Source organism: Colias eurytheme, chromosome 26, assembly GCF_061535395.1.
Source record: "Colias eurytheme isolate Ceu_HAF_F1 chromosome 26, ilColEury1 Martin Lab GWU primary, whole genome shotgun sequence".
NCBI classification, from domain to species: Eukaryota; Metazoa; Arthropoda; class Insecta; order Lepidoptera; family Pieridae; genus Colias; species Colias eurytheme.
Genome location: NC_143005.1, coordinates 2,771,682 through 2,786,345, shown reverse-complemented (window position 1 = coordinate 2,786,345; position 14,664 = coordinate 2,771,682). Strand labels below are relative to the sequence as shown.

General features: G+C 34.2%; 1 protein-coding gene across 1 annotated transcript; it reads left to right on the top strand.

Moving 5' to 3' along the window:
- Nucleotides 1–296: 296 nt before the first annotated feature.
- On the top strand, nt 297–7,740 carry LOC149897075 (fibroin light chain-like). Its single transcript, XM_090116871.1, has 7 exons — nt 297–367; nt 3,730–3,821; nt 4,206–4,401; nt 4,829–4,972; nt 6,339–6,436; nt 6,756–6,900; nt 7,454–7,740. Exons 1-7 carry the CDS (start codon nt 332–334, stop codon nt 7,547–7,549), a joined length of 807 nt encoding a protein of 268 aa, XP_089972997.1. The 5' UTR covers nt 297–331; the 3' UTR covers nt 7,550–7,740.
- Nucleotides 7,741–14,664: the final 6,924 nt, after the last annotated feature.

Here is a 14,664-nt window from a genome sequence, read left to right as displayed (position 1 = left end):
TATTATAATCAATATCCATTCACATGCAAAACATTTGAATATTTGAAACAAATCAATTAACCCTTTTGTTTAAAATTATTTTTAATACACTTTTACAAATTTATACTATCAGTTCATTTTGTAAGTGCTATGCAATTTTCTACCGTAATGTAAATGAGATAGAGATCGACAGTTTTTATTTCACACCGATTCAAGTTGGTTATAATATTTGCAGTTTTTATTTGGACAAATGTGATTAATTTGTCAAGTATTATTGCGTAAGTATAAAAAGGGGTGAGAACGTATAGTATGTGTATAGTATATACCGTTTGGTCGATTTTAGACCAGCAAAATGCTGCCTTTCGTGCTAGTACTGCTCGCCGCGCAGGTATGACCCTATTTTCTGTTTGTTTTACATTAATGTATGTAATTAGCTTTTAGTAGCGTTGTTCTTTATAGAGTTGTATTTTTAACACGACTGTACAGTGTATATTTTATAGTTTCCCTGTGTTCTTATAAAAATAGGGAAGAGTATTGAAGTTTTCACTATCTCCTGTTATAATTTTCCAACTCATGTTATATTATAATAATTAATAACTGTGTCCATTATTTTATGGTATATCATGTCTTTTTTTTCAGTCGTTATTAATCTAGACAACTGAATATTTTTTCTTTTTCTGTTAGTATATATATATATGTACATATATCAATTATCGGTGACAATACAATAATTTATCTTAGTTTTTGTTCTTTTTAAACAATATTTATTATGAAACGGCGATACCTTAAATGATAAAACTCATAACATTTCAAATTTACACGACCATTCGCTCAATCCATAGCCGTATGTAAATCAACGATGAATACATACATAGGTAATTCGTATTAACGTGTTACCGACATTACATTTACATGAAAATACGTTTGTCGCCCCGCGGGAAGCTGTATTGAGATCAGTCTGTGGATGACGGCTTGTAGGGTTCATCACTGTCAGCGAATGAGGAGATATACGTCTTAATTTAAATAAAAAAAAAGTGATTCACAGGTCATTATAAGTGAAGTCCCATGTATAGTGGGGTAAGGGGCATCTGTTTCACTGAACGATTTTCTATAAGGACAAGTAGGTGATTAGCCTTCTGTGTTCTGCCAGACCGAGACATTTTTTTTCTTCGTCTCCACCGGAAATCGAACCCAGGACCCCTCGGTTCTACGCTCACGCGTCATCCACTGTGCCAAGGAGGCTGTCACAGGTCATTATGCCCTTACAGTAAAGGTTCAGGGTTACCATGTCTTATAGCAGTATATATTTTACCAATTACCAATGAGGGAAAGTGATGGCGCTAGACAAAGTACGCTGTCATTTTGAAGTAATACTGCTTTAAGACGTCATGGTACGGGGGTAGGTGGTATTGTATACTTTGTATAATAGGATGATTTACTTGGTAGATTTAAAGCGTTTAATTTAGTCATAATCTACATTTGTCATTGGTAAGATTTGAGCGTATTTTAAAATGTTCTCATTGATTATTTCAAAATCTTGAGAGTATGAGAGTTTGGGTCAATTTACTCAGTTTACGTTTTTCTTCCTTTTGTAAAAAATTCAAAAATTACTACTATTTACAGTTAAATTATTATAACTAGGTATCTACTTTTTGTACACTATAATTAAAGTTTTAAAAACAACTCATTTACTCTTGAAAATACTTTTGTGCATAAAATATAGAGCTTTTAATACAAAACTCAATATTTTCCTAAATAAAAAAATCGTACTTAGTTATGTTATAAAAATCTATCGTTTTAATAAAATAAAAGTTATCCTGTAACTAAAGAAAGCTATAGTCACCCCAGTACCTAGTTTTCCACCTACACAAGCCTTCAGATTTCCTTTGTTGTTCGAGTATTAAAGGACTCTACAATTATTCCATTCCTGTATTAACTATAATATTTCCTAGCATTTCTATGAGAGCCATTAGCCTATTAAATTACTCTTCTGCGAATAAATGATAATTTATTCTTTATGTTAGCGGGAATAATATAAATGAATGTTTATTTTGTTTTTGATTGCACTGAATGAAATTTCCTAATATTTTAATGGTATCATTTCGTGTTTCTTTTTGCGAGACGGAAAGGATTTATAAAAATGTTTATGAGCTGAAGTACGAAAGCATGATTTATATGAATATCTCTTAAATTTATTTATATTGTTATTCTTCAAACGAATTTGTAAATGAAGAGGCTTCAGTTATTTATATTTAGCAGTACATAGCGATAATAAATGTACCTACTCATAATAAATCAACATAATATCTCAGCCCTAAATATCATTCCAAAATCATTTAATTTTCTAAAACAATATTTCACTATAAGATAACTATTGGCAACCATAATCCCTACTCTGTCTAGAATATTAGACAAAACCCGAAAACAAGGGATTTACACAACAATAAAGCACAGATTGCACTGGCCCATCGTATTACCAGAGTATTACACGTCAATCATCTGTAATGATCGTATCGAGTGCATATTGGTATTTTGGAGGAGGCATTATTATTCAGCTGTTAACTACAGATCCGGGGATTCGTGATTCGATGGTTTATTCGGAGCCAAATTATGCTGACAAATTTTAGACGAGTATGGTTGTAGAAATTTGATTGATTTTGAATAGCGCACTTTTTATATAGTAATAACAACAAGTATTTTAGTAAGTGTTTAATTGGTGTCTTTTCTATTTAGATTAGTGTTATCTTATTTCAAAACCGCCTCTGTCGCTTAGTGCTTAAATATGATACTTTGGCGCATAAATAGGCTTTCATTTAGAGTATATTTGTAAAGACAACCCTTTTATAAGCCTTTTATGATCTAGATCCGCGTCTTTATTTTTGGCATATATTGTAAAAATCGTCTCCACATTCAAAATCTGGCGATCGTTATAAATATGTTATTAGTTACTGCTTTTAAGCAGTAGGTATTGTGGAAAAATGACATAGCTAAAAGGTTCGTCTAGTGCCATCACTTTCCCACACTGGAAATAATACTGCTCTAACAATGGTAACCCCCCATGTTTTGACGACGCGGTTGGCGCAGTGGTAAAGTAACTGCCTACTGAGCCGACGGTCCCGGGTTCGATCCCCGGTCAGAGCAAATATTTGTGTGATGAACTCAATTATTTGTTCTTGGGTCTAGGTGTTATCTATATATATATATGTATTTATAAAAATATTTATCGTCGCCTAGTACCCACAACACAAGCCTTAATTGAGCTTACTGTGGGACTAGGTCGATTTGAATAATGTCCTATAAAAAAAAATGTTTATTTTATTTATTTATTTATTCTTCACTGTATAGGAAATACAAGATTAAGACGACACAAAATAAAAGATACAATCGGCATACAGTGGGCGGCCTTATGGCTATAAGCATGTTATACATTATGTTATACATTGGATGGAGGAAAGTTAAAATATACTTTTAATGATCACCCTTCTGGTCTCTAATCTAATCTTAAAGAGATCTCATATAATATTTTAGTGTAGCGGTGTGTAGGGAGATTAATTAAAGATTGCAGCCAATAGAAATTATATATTTTCTTCTTAGTTACAAAAATATATTACTCTAATTTTATAAACTACTTAGACGTGGGTCGGTGGCGCGAGTTACGGGACTACTGGGGGCGACGCTATGCGAATGTGCGACGCTACCGAAAATCCTGCGTCCGAACAGCACCTACAATAATATTATTATTTGTTTCAGAGCGCCTTCGCCGCCCCTTCCACCGCCGGAGTTACTTTCTACTCAGTTAACGAAATACCCTCCGCACCTGACAATGGAAACGCTGTTAACAGGTAATTAAAAAAGTATTTTATATTGTAGAATCAGAGAGCTTCGAAAAATAGATGTTGGCACACGGGTTAGTGGTGATTTTCTAGCAGAATAGAAATTGTATGCAGGTTCAATTACCTATGCAAGTGTCTTACCTAACCTAGTTTGGGAGTCAGAGACTTCAATATTTCAAAATGTAATTTAATCTTTTGTCAATAAAGAATTTTTTTTTAATTTTCTGTCTTTTTTTTCTTATTTTTTAGGTTTAGGTTAGTGCTAGTTGTTTATTTTAATCTGTAATTGTTTTCAACTGACAATACACATTTGGATTCTTTGTAAATGAATTGGGAGAGTTTCCTTTGTTTCTCGAGTGATCACATTAATTTAATATGTACTACATTTGCCAGTTACGTGATCACCGGCCCCTTCGACTACGTGGACAACGCTGACATCCCGCTGTACGCACACATGATGATCCAGATCTTCGCTGACATGGGCAACAGCCCCAGCTCCGTCAGCAAGGCATCAGCTCTCATCCAGTCTATGGCTGCTTTGGGAGAACTCGCCAACGGCATCCCTGGGGACTCTTGTGAAGCTGCTGGCGTGAGTTTCCGTGATATTTAGTAGAGTATTAAATATAATAGTTTCATTTTTTGTTTAGGCTCAAATACGAAGTTTGTCAACTCGATTCTGTGGAAACAAACATGTAAAACTAAACTGAGGGATTGTATATACACTTGGTAAAAACATAATATACCCTATCATTTCTGACATTTAGTCAAAGCAAAGTGGGTTACTTACTTAAAAAGTATTAGTAACGAAATCTCATTTATAAATCTTTTGATTTCTACATATAGTTCCTTAAATACTTCAACGCTGATTATATCGACAGATATTCATTTACCAGGTTACCCACATCATAATCCTGAAAAATTTCTTCATACAATTACCCTCATCGAAACTAGCCTCTTTTTCAACTCTAATTCTATGAACGTACCTTTTACATACTCATCTAACATTAAAATTGCAGCTCATCAACGCCTTCGCCTACGCCTCAAGCTCCGGGAACAGCGCTGGTCTTACTCCAGCCTTAGTGAACTTTGTTGAGCGTCTCTCCAATCACATCGACACCATCTCTCAATTGATCGTCAACCCTAACGCTGTCCGTTACTCTGTAAGTAAAATAATTGTATGAGCTGATCATTATTACAGAAATCTATATCATATTGTTGGATAAGATTATCATTTATACTGTTTTAATTGCAATGACAGATAATAGAACTAAGAAACAATCACTCTATACTTATTTCTAACATTTTTATAGTAAACTAGCGGTCCGCCCCGGCTTCGCCCGTGGTACATATTTACGTTTTCTCTACATAAGAACCATCCTCGTACTTCAAGGAATATTTAATAAAAAAAAGAATTATCGAAATCGGTTCAGCCGTTCTCGAGTTATGCGCTTACCAACACATTTTGCGATTCATTTTTATATATAAGAAGATTATTTCTGTAAATTTGTTGGAAACGTTTATAGTTATTTTTATGAAGTCGTGTAGTGTGTTAAAGTAGTACCTATGCTAATATTTAAATCACTTTTGCTTCTAATTACTAAATGTAATAATAGTTACAATATGTAATTAAATGTACAGACATTTATTTATGCTTGGATACGTCACTAATGAATTATTTTCGAATAATTTACAAAAAAAAATACAACGTTTTAAACAAAACTTTGAACATTACTTTATCTAATCAGTCATTACAATTGCACATCAACTAAAGCATTTCCCCAACGTTTCCTATAAATTCCATTGAAATTAACAGCAAATACCCCGGTGCATTGTATCAGAAATAGAACGGAACATGACGTGCACAAATCACAATACATTGTATGCATCTATCATCTCCATCGGGATCCGCAGGTTATTGTTATAAATGGTTGGGAATAATTGATTGTCCTACGTAATGGATGAAGAAAGCACAATGGATGCAATATTGTCATAGGTTCTGCATGTGATAAATATAGGGGATAATGGCGCTGTTCTTTCACGAATGAGATATTGTCATGATACTATACTATCAGGTATTTTATATACTATTAGCTGTTTCAGATGTAGGTATAGATAAAATACAGGATGATAGAGTTAAGTTATATACTATTTTAATAAGCAATGAAAATGGTCACAATTTTTTTAGTATTTATTATGGTAAGTCAACCAAAGCTTTTTTCTATTATGCTCTTTCTACAAATTATAATATGAAAAGTGCCTAGGAAACAAGCCTTATATCTTTTGAATGTCGTTGGGGTAGTTTGAACGTACGTTTATAAAAATTACCGCCCATTTTTTTTGTTATTCTTGTTTGATTCTATTGTACTAACAAACTACTTACTACGTTATTAAAACGCTAAGCGAGTAAACATGTTTGTAATAAAATAATATTTCTCTGTAAGTGATTAAAATGTAATCTTTTTGAGAAAAAAATGCCGTAAAAGTGATATTTTGTATTAGATTACGATGATTATATAATGACTATAGGTCGGTCCTCGCGGAAACTGTCTCGGAGGAGGCAGAACTTACCAATTCGAGGAAGCCTGGGATGCCATCATGAACAGCGCTTCACCAGCTCAAAGCGCGTAAGTTTTTACATTATCCTTTACTTATTTTATGAATATTTGCAGACTATAATCTACAGATACTAGGGAGAGTTAATGTTTGTATTGTTAGTTATGCTTATGGAAATTATTATCTCCAAATTGATTCTATTTAATTAATTATCTAGGGGTTCATTAAACAAGAAATCTCTTTCATTACATGTATTTTATTTATTTGAAAGAAAGAAAGAAAACGTTTATTTAATGGCACATAGCCTCACAAGTACATAATGAAAACAATTTATATAATACTTATATAAATATATAATACTTATATATACATACTTATATTTCTCTCTAGCCTCCTGAACGAAGAGTACTGCGTGGCCAGACGCATGTACAAGGCGTTCAACGTGCGCAGTAACAACCTCGCCGCCGCCGTCACCGCGGCCAACGTCCCCCAAGTGACCCAGCTCGCACAGTTAGCTCTTCCTCAGCTGAGCCAGGTGTGTGTCATCATCATCATCGTTATCATCACCATACTGCGTGGCCAGACGCATGTACAAGGCGTTCAACGTGCGCAGTAACAACATGGCCGCCGCCGTCACCGCGGCCAACGTCCCCCAAGTGACCCAGCTCGCACAGTTCGTTAGCTCGTTAGCTCTTCCTCAGCTGAGCCAGGTGTGTGTCATCATCATGATCATCATAGTGCGTTGCCAGACGCATGTACAAGGCGTTCAACGTGCGCAGTAACAATCTCACCGCCGCCGACATCCCACATGTGTATGACATCATAATCAATATTATCATCAGACTTTTAAGTGCTGCATTCTCGAGTAGTGCTGGTGTCTAAGGGAAATTACGGAGTATCCTGCTTCACAATTGAGACAGGTGAGCTTTATCATCATCAGAAGAACATCAGAACTGACGATGCAGTGATAAAGGCGTCATATGAAGACTTATAGAATGTGTTAGTAATGTAGTGTTGTAATGATATATTTTTTGAACACAGAATGTTTGTGTTACTTTAACTAAAATATAATTAATTTTGTTTTTCAGTTCTTGCGCGTAGTAGCCGACGGAGGCAACCCCACGAATGCGGCTGCAGCAGCCAAGACCAGCCTCCTCCAAGGGCTCTCCAAAATCCAATTCTAAACCCTATCATTCTCATAAATATGACCATATCTATATGCAATCCTGTATATAACAACGAATCGAAATAATTATTTATGTATTTGTTAATAAATTACACAAATAATGTTATAGTATTGTAAATATAAGTATATAACACCGATCTGGCTTTTATTCTGGACTCTGATTGTTAATAAAGATGTATCCGAATTTGATTTATTTTTTTATTTATAATAACAGTGATTCGATGTCCAAGAAACCACGGCAGGCAGACTATTCCTTATTACTATATAGCCAATTGGTTAAATGTTCCGATCGAAAATCGATTACAATCGACTAGTATCAGTACTTCTTCATACGTCAAAATAGAATATGGCATAAAAATACGCTACGAAGGTTAATAATCATTAACCTTTAGATATAAATATTTAAAAGTAGGTATAAGATATTTACTTACTATATTATATACAGAGGCATTCAAGAAGAGATTATAATCAATAAAATCTTCCAATAATGTAGACAAAGCCTACAACTCTACTAGTATTGTGAATCACAACTCTTACCAGCCCTACCATACCTTGTCCTACCCAAGAAAATAAGCCAAACAGCGTACTTCAGAGAGATTTCGCTTAAAGTTTCGCTGAATGAACTGTAGCTAAGTGCATATTTTCGTGTTACCGAGCTGTATAAAGTGCCTGTGTAAACAATTCGCAGTATTCTCAATATTGTGAAATCCGGGCATCAGTTTCAGGCAATTTCTTCCAGGCGCCGCGATGCTCGGCAAAATTCTTCACTCTTTAGAATATAGCGGTCATAGTGGTGAGAAGCGCGAGTTGCTTATTCTTTATTTTATGTGATTTTTTTTATATTTATGTAGTTTGGGTTGTTGAAATTTGAATTTATTGTTCTTTAATCTTTATGGTAGTTTACCTAATTCCATTTGTAAATATTGATATGAATCAATTTTACGCAAACAATGATATGTTCCTACTATACATAATATGTATAATCTATACATATTATGTATAATTTAAAACATTAAAATTATATTATAATATGTACGAAAAGAAAAACCCACGGCATAATAATGAATAGAAAAACTAAAATTATAACATTCATAGTTATTTATTAGCCATACATTAGCTGTTAAAAAATGTTGCGTTGAACCTTCATTACTTGCTGCACCTACATCGACGTCAATAATAAATATCTTAAAACAGTATACGTTATCAAATCAAATTTAAATTCAAAATTTATTTATTTTTCACAAATTTTTTTACAAACTTTTACATAAAATGTAAATCCCTGGTTAACCCACTAGGAAAACCTGTGCGGGGTCAACCAGTTTATTCAAAGTAGTTTTTGACAAGTAGCTGCTCTCAAGAAAGGTCTCACTCCTAAGCTTTATATTGAAAAAGGAAAATATAAATCGCCTCCGCGATCGCCCGCACCGTGCGCACAGCACACAAGTTTTGAGCAGATCAGTAATAGGGTTAAGACTCAGCGAAGCGTGTAATACAAGATCACAAAGAACGTATTGTGGTCCATGATTTTGATAGCTTCACTGTAGTCGACTCCAACTCTCCGTGCATGCTTTCGCTTTACGGCTAATTAAATCTTAAGTGTAGGATGCCGATGGCGAAATTTTATCTCCTTCTATAATAAAGCTTGGGCGATTTCCCTTCATTTTACTATTTTTCCTGTTGGATTTTCTCATGATATGTTTCGTCCACAATCCACATTTGACAAGGTTTACCTTCATGTTTTAGATAAGATTTATGCGCGAGTAAATAGACGAAATCTTTATTGACTTCTGAGAAATAGTCAAGGATTTAACGATACCTATTATAAGGAGAAGGAACATATCCTAATTCGGAATATGTTATGGGCAGAATGAATAATTCGATGCTCATTACTGTGTTTATAACAGTGTTGAATATTTAAGCGACTTTAAAATAAAAATAAAGCTTAATTGATGTTACACGAAAGTTACAGAAACAAAAACTCAGTCAAAATGGCTGATGATTGTTGTAGATTTTCACAGGCTTTTTAAAAATTTGTAAACACTAGAGTTACAATAGTAAATAACAAAAAATATTTGGCGCCGCGGCCAAATGGTAGCAGATGTAAGCTGAAGCTATTATTTTTTCGACGGCATTGCAAATTGGTGCAAACTCATTGTGGTTACATGTTTTTGTTAAAAAACTAAAAGTAATAGGCATTTCACATGCCTTTGTGGCGTTCGCAGACCGACGGAAAAACTCGATACAAATAACGTATGTTGTTTTTTTATATAAGGGCTTTTGTTTAGATACAATTTTATAAAAAATCAAGGATAACGCTAAATTAAGGTAGAGTAAATGATCCGAACATTATATGATACTATCTAGTTTTCATAATATTTTCTTTCAAGTATTGTTAGTCTATTATAATACTACTAGCTGTCCCGGCAAACTTTGTACCGCCCTGTCAATGAATGTTGTGTTACCTTTTAGCTGAACTAATTTAGGCTTTGATGAACGTAATACAATGATACAAAATAAATATTTATATGGATTGATATATAATAGTATTTTAATTTATTACTTCAAACACGTCTCAGAGAAAAATGATTGAATTTTAATAAGCTGTGCAGCATGGATTAACTCTTTTCATTCTTTAACTGTTATCGACCACGCCATCGTTTCGTTTCACTTTAGTTGTGATAATAATTCTACCATTATCATTGGGCGATCGACGCTGATACAGTCGGTAACCATCGCTGCTTGTGATGGTCTCTGCCATCAATTTTCGTGGATACCTTTTGGTACACTCGCTGTCAACCATGCATGGTGTTTGTTGGTTGATGGTTTCACACGGTCCATGAATCATATTCGTGATAAAAACGTCATGTCGGTCTGGATCGGTTTTAGGATTAGCAATCCCCGCACACTCATATATTTTATTCTTTCGACTAACCAAATTAAAATGTGTGCATGCTGCAAGCCAGATTTTCGTCATTCGATTGAATACATCCATCATTGAATAATCCTTTAATGTAACTTATCAGTGATCGGATTTTTTTCTTGAAAACACGTGTGGTGATGACGTGCCGATCACTTGATATTTGTCCGGGAAGCAACAGTTGAATAATTTCCATCCATTTCGGATTACATATAAAATGTAATGAATAGATCTGGCCGACCATAATGACGAACATATTATTATGTCATTGCATCTTGCACATATTCACTTGGGCTACCTGTGTATGTCGCCGGTAAAATAATCAATAGACCAACATTTTCTGCATCTTCTTCTGTGCTAATTGCATGGCGTAAATGGATGCAATCTTCAAAACGCAATTTAACTTGTTTATAGCTACGCAATATTGTTGACGCAGTCGACGAAATCGCAACAAATAATTTTAATTTTTTACATTTTTATTGAATTTTTTTTTAATTTTAATTTTTTCTAGCTGGCCCGGCGAACTTAGTACCGCCCAGTCAATGAATGTCGTGTTACCTTTGGGCTTGGAACTAATTTAGGCTTTGATGAATGGAATACAATGATACAAAATAAATAAAGATATATAACAGCATTTTATTTCGATGAATAACACATAGGTATAGGAAAAAGAATAAAAAAAAACAATAATTAGATACTTGATTACTTCATACACGTGCCAGAGAAAAATTATCGAATACGTTTTGCAGCCTGGGATGCATTCGGATTAACTCTTTTCATTCTTTAACTGGTGTCGACCACGAAATCGTTTCCTTTCACTTTAGTTATGATAGTTCTACAACTATCATCTTGTTGCCTGTGATAGTTTCTACAGTAAATTTTCGTGGATTCCTTTTGGAACACTCGCTGTCAACCATGCATGGTGATTGGCGGTTGATGGTGCCACACGGTCCATCAATCATATTCGTGATTACAACATAATGTCGGTCTGGATCGATTGAATACATCCATCATTGAATAATCCGAAAGATGTGTTGCTTTAATGTAACTCATTGCTTGAAAACACGTGTGGTAATGTCGAGCCGATCACTTGATAATTGTCCGGGACGCAGCAGTAGAATAATTTCCATCCATTTTGGATTTCATGTAAATGTAATGAATAGATCCAGGCCGACCATAATGACGAACATATGTCATTGCATCTTGCGCATATTCATGCGTATGACTTGGGCTACCTGTGTATGTCGCCGGTAAAATAGCACCTAAGCACCTAAATAGCCCAATATTTTCTGCATCTTCTTCTCTGTGCTAATTGCATCGCGTAAATGGATGTAATCTTCAAAACGCAATTTAGCTTGGTTCAATCGAATGAGCCAGGGCCTCCGTTTCAATTTTAACGTTATAATATTATTTCAACGCAATATTGTTGAAGCAGTCGACGAAATCGCGACAAATAGTTGTCAGAATTTTTACATTTTTAGAGATTTTTTTTTAAATAATTAATCGAACTTGATTGACTTTAAATTGAATCTTCTTGGTTAGTTTCCTCACCGAAAATACCTAATCAACTTCTGAAAGCACGCGTAAACTTTTATGTATCTGCTTTATATTTGAGGAATTTTTATGTATCTGCTTTAATTGCACTTTTCAATAATTGATTTAAAAAAATACAGACAATAGTTTATTCACCCTTTTTACTTTTGAATTATTTTACACAAAATACATTTTTGAACGCATGAATGTCAAACAATATTTTGACCGTATTCAACGGGCGTATTCAGAAAGAAAGCTTGAAACTTATAAGCGCTTATAAGTTTCAAGCTTTCTTTCTGAATACGCCCAACCGTATTTGACTGGATTGACAACTAATGATTGACATATACGAAGATCAAAATTATTTTTATATAGTGGCCCGCCCCGGCTTCGGCCGTGGTACATATTTCGCAATAAAAGGTAGCCTATGTCCTTTCTCGGGTATCAAAATATCTCCATACCAAATTTCATGCAAATTGGTTCAGTAGTTTAGGCGTGATTGAGTAACAGACAGACAGACGGACAGAGTTAGTTTCGCATTTATAATATTAGTATGGATAAGTAATTACACGCGAGGCCGAGTTAAATATTAGTTTGAATGTAATAAGAATGTACTGCGATTCTACACAGCTACCTAATTGATGTAGGTAGTTGAAAAGAAATAGTAGCACGTCAACGACTATTAGCAAAGTGAGGGTAGTTGGGTCGAACGTCGTATAAACAACGTCCGAGCCCCTAGGCACGATTCGTACGAATGCGCCACGAGGAAAGCGGCATTTTATAGTATTCGGCAGCTAAGCATGTTCAGACATGAAATAATGACAACTACTACTCGACCAAGCCAACTAGACCCTTTTCAACTGTGACGTCACCCGCCCATGTCTCGGGTACAGATAGCAAAAAAAAAAATATTAATAATATCACTGTTCGCTCTCCGCTATGAATAGTCTTATTTTTCCCCATTTCGAGGGCTGTCTATGAATAACAACACAGTAAAAACTTAAACAAATAACAACGAAAAACTTAACAGTCAACAACAAGCTTTAACGATTAATAATAAAAAGTACAGAAATAACTAGCGATGCGAAACGTACGAATGCGTCGATGCTGCGAACCGTACTAAGGCGAACGCGGTACCTGAGGCGGTAAGCGGGCGGGGAGGCCGCATTCCACCCGAGCGTCTAGTTGGCTTGGTCGAGTAGTACATTGACAAATATTCATCTACAAAAATATTAAATCAAAAGTTACGTCTAACAAATCTTTTTCACGGAATCAAAGGACTTCTCAAAACTTTGAAACAAGCAGAAACAATACGGCTAGGAAAATACAGAAGTTATTCCAACTTGTACGTAAACAATATACTCGTAAATAAAGCTATGTACAATACGTTATGCATTAGTAACTAGAGAGAGTAACTGTCTACATTGTAAACGGGATTTGGTATTTCTTTGAATCGGCTAACCTTTGCTGTTTCGGTTGAAGTTTACTTTGTTAACTCATTTTGTAAGAAATTTAAAAATTCGTTGAATGTAACAAAAATTTGAAATATTCTTTTAGTTGAAATCCATAAAAAGTAGATTTAAAACTTAAAAGTCTTAATATTTCTCTTCCTTTGATTTAGTCTGAGAGAAAAATCACTACGGATAATGCAAATTTGAAAACAGTGTGGATATTTTATGTTCTGTTTGTCCAAAATGTTGAGCCAGATTTTAGATAATTTTACAACGATGACGGCAATTATTTTAATTACAAGTAAAGTAGAAAAAATCTGTTTAAACAACTTTACGTTTTAGAAGAGATTTTAAAGGTACTTAATTATATTACAATTACCTAAATTACAACAAATCGTAGAATGCTTCAGTATGTTTGACACAAATTAAATATTAAAGCAAAAGCATTCGAAACGCGCCATATTTACATGAAATCTTGTAAACAAAGCCAAGGGTAGTAAAAGAAGAGCTGGCAGACGGCTTTTAAGAACATTTCAAAGGTTAATGCATGCAAGTTTTATAGAGCACTAAAACAAGAGGTTTCTTTTCGTATGCTTTTAAATTGTAACTTTAGATAAATCCCGACCCTCCTTTGTTGTTGTCTTAAAGCTTTCCAAGTGATTTCTATCTGATTCGTTTTGAGTCGTGATGGGATCGTAAGAAGTTGTTTTAACTGACAGCACTTTATATTAAAATGTAGAGCTTTTTGAATTTTAACGGTACAAATCTAAATTTTACGCTGTGTGAAATGTTGGGCTATATTTTTGTTAATAGTAATGTTGTTTAACGTTTGTTTGTGCAACTCGTTTTATACACGAATAATGCTGTGTGAAATATGAAATGCTGTGTGCGCGACGGGCTGAACAGATAAATAAAACACCCCACTAAAGGGACAAACAAGAAAAAATAGGTACTTCATAATATGTAGGTATGCATAATCCGTCCGATTACCGTTAATCAACTGTAAAATAAGACAACAAAAGTGTTTCGTTGAGATAATAACATAAGTTTTTTCCGAATTATGTGAAAAGATTAAAAGCAAAACAAATATTACAAAAATTTAATGATAATAATTAATCGAAGTTACACAAAGTACTTACCAGTCACAAACAAAACATAATCTAACGAAGCCCTAACTAGGACAATGTTTCGTTAAAAATTCAGAATAATCTT

Excerpts from the sequence above, each read along its gene's own strand:
- LOC149897075 (XM_090116871.1), top strand. The coding sequence starts at position 332 with ATGCTGCCTTTCGTGCTAGTACTGCTCGCCGCGCAG. Across the intron at positions 4,973-6,338 it reads CTAACGCTGTCCGTTACTCT|GTCGGTCCTCGCGGAAACTG; the intron begins GTAAGTAAAATA and ends TAATGACTATAG. Across the intron at positions 6,437-6,755 it reads GCTTCACCAGCTCAAAGCGC|CCTCCTGAACGAAGAGTACT; the intron begins GTAAGTTTTTAC and ends ATTTCTCTCTAG.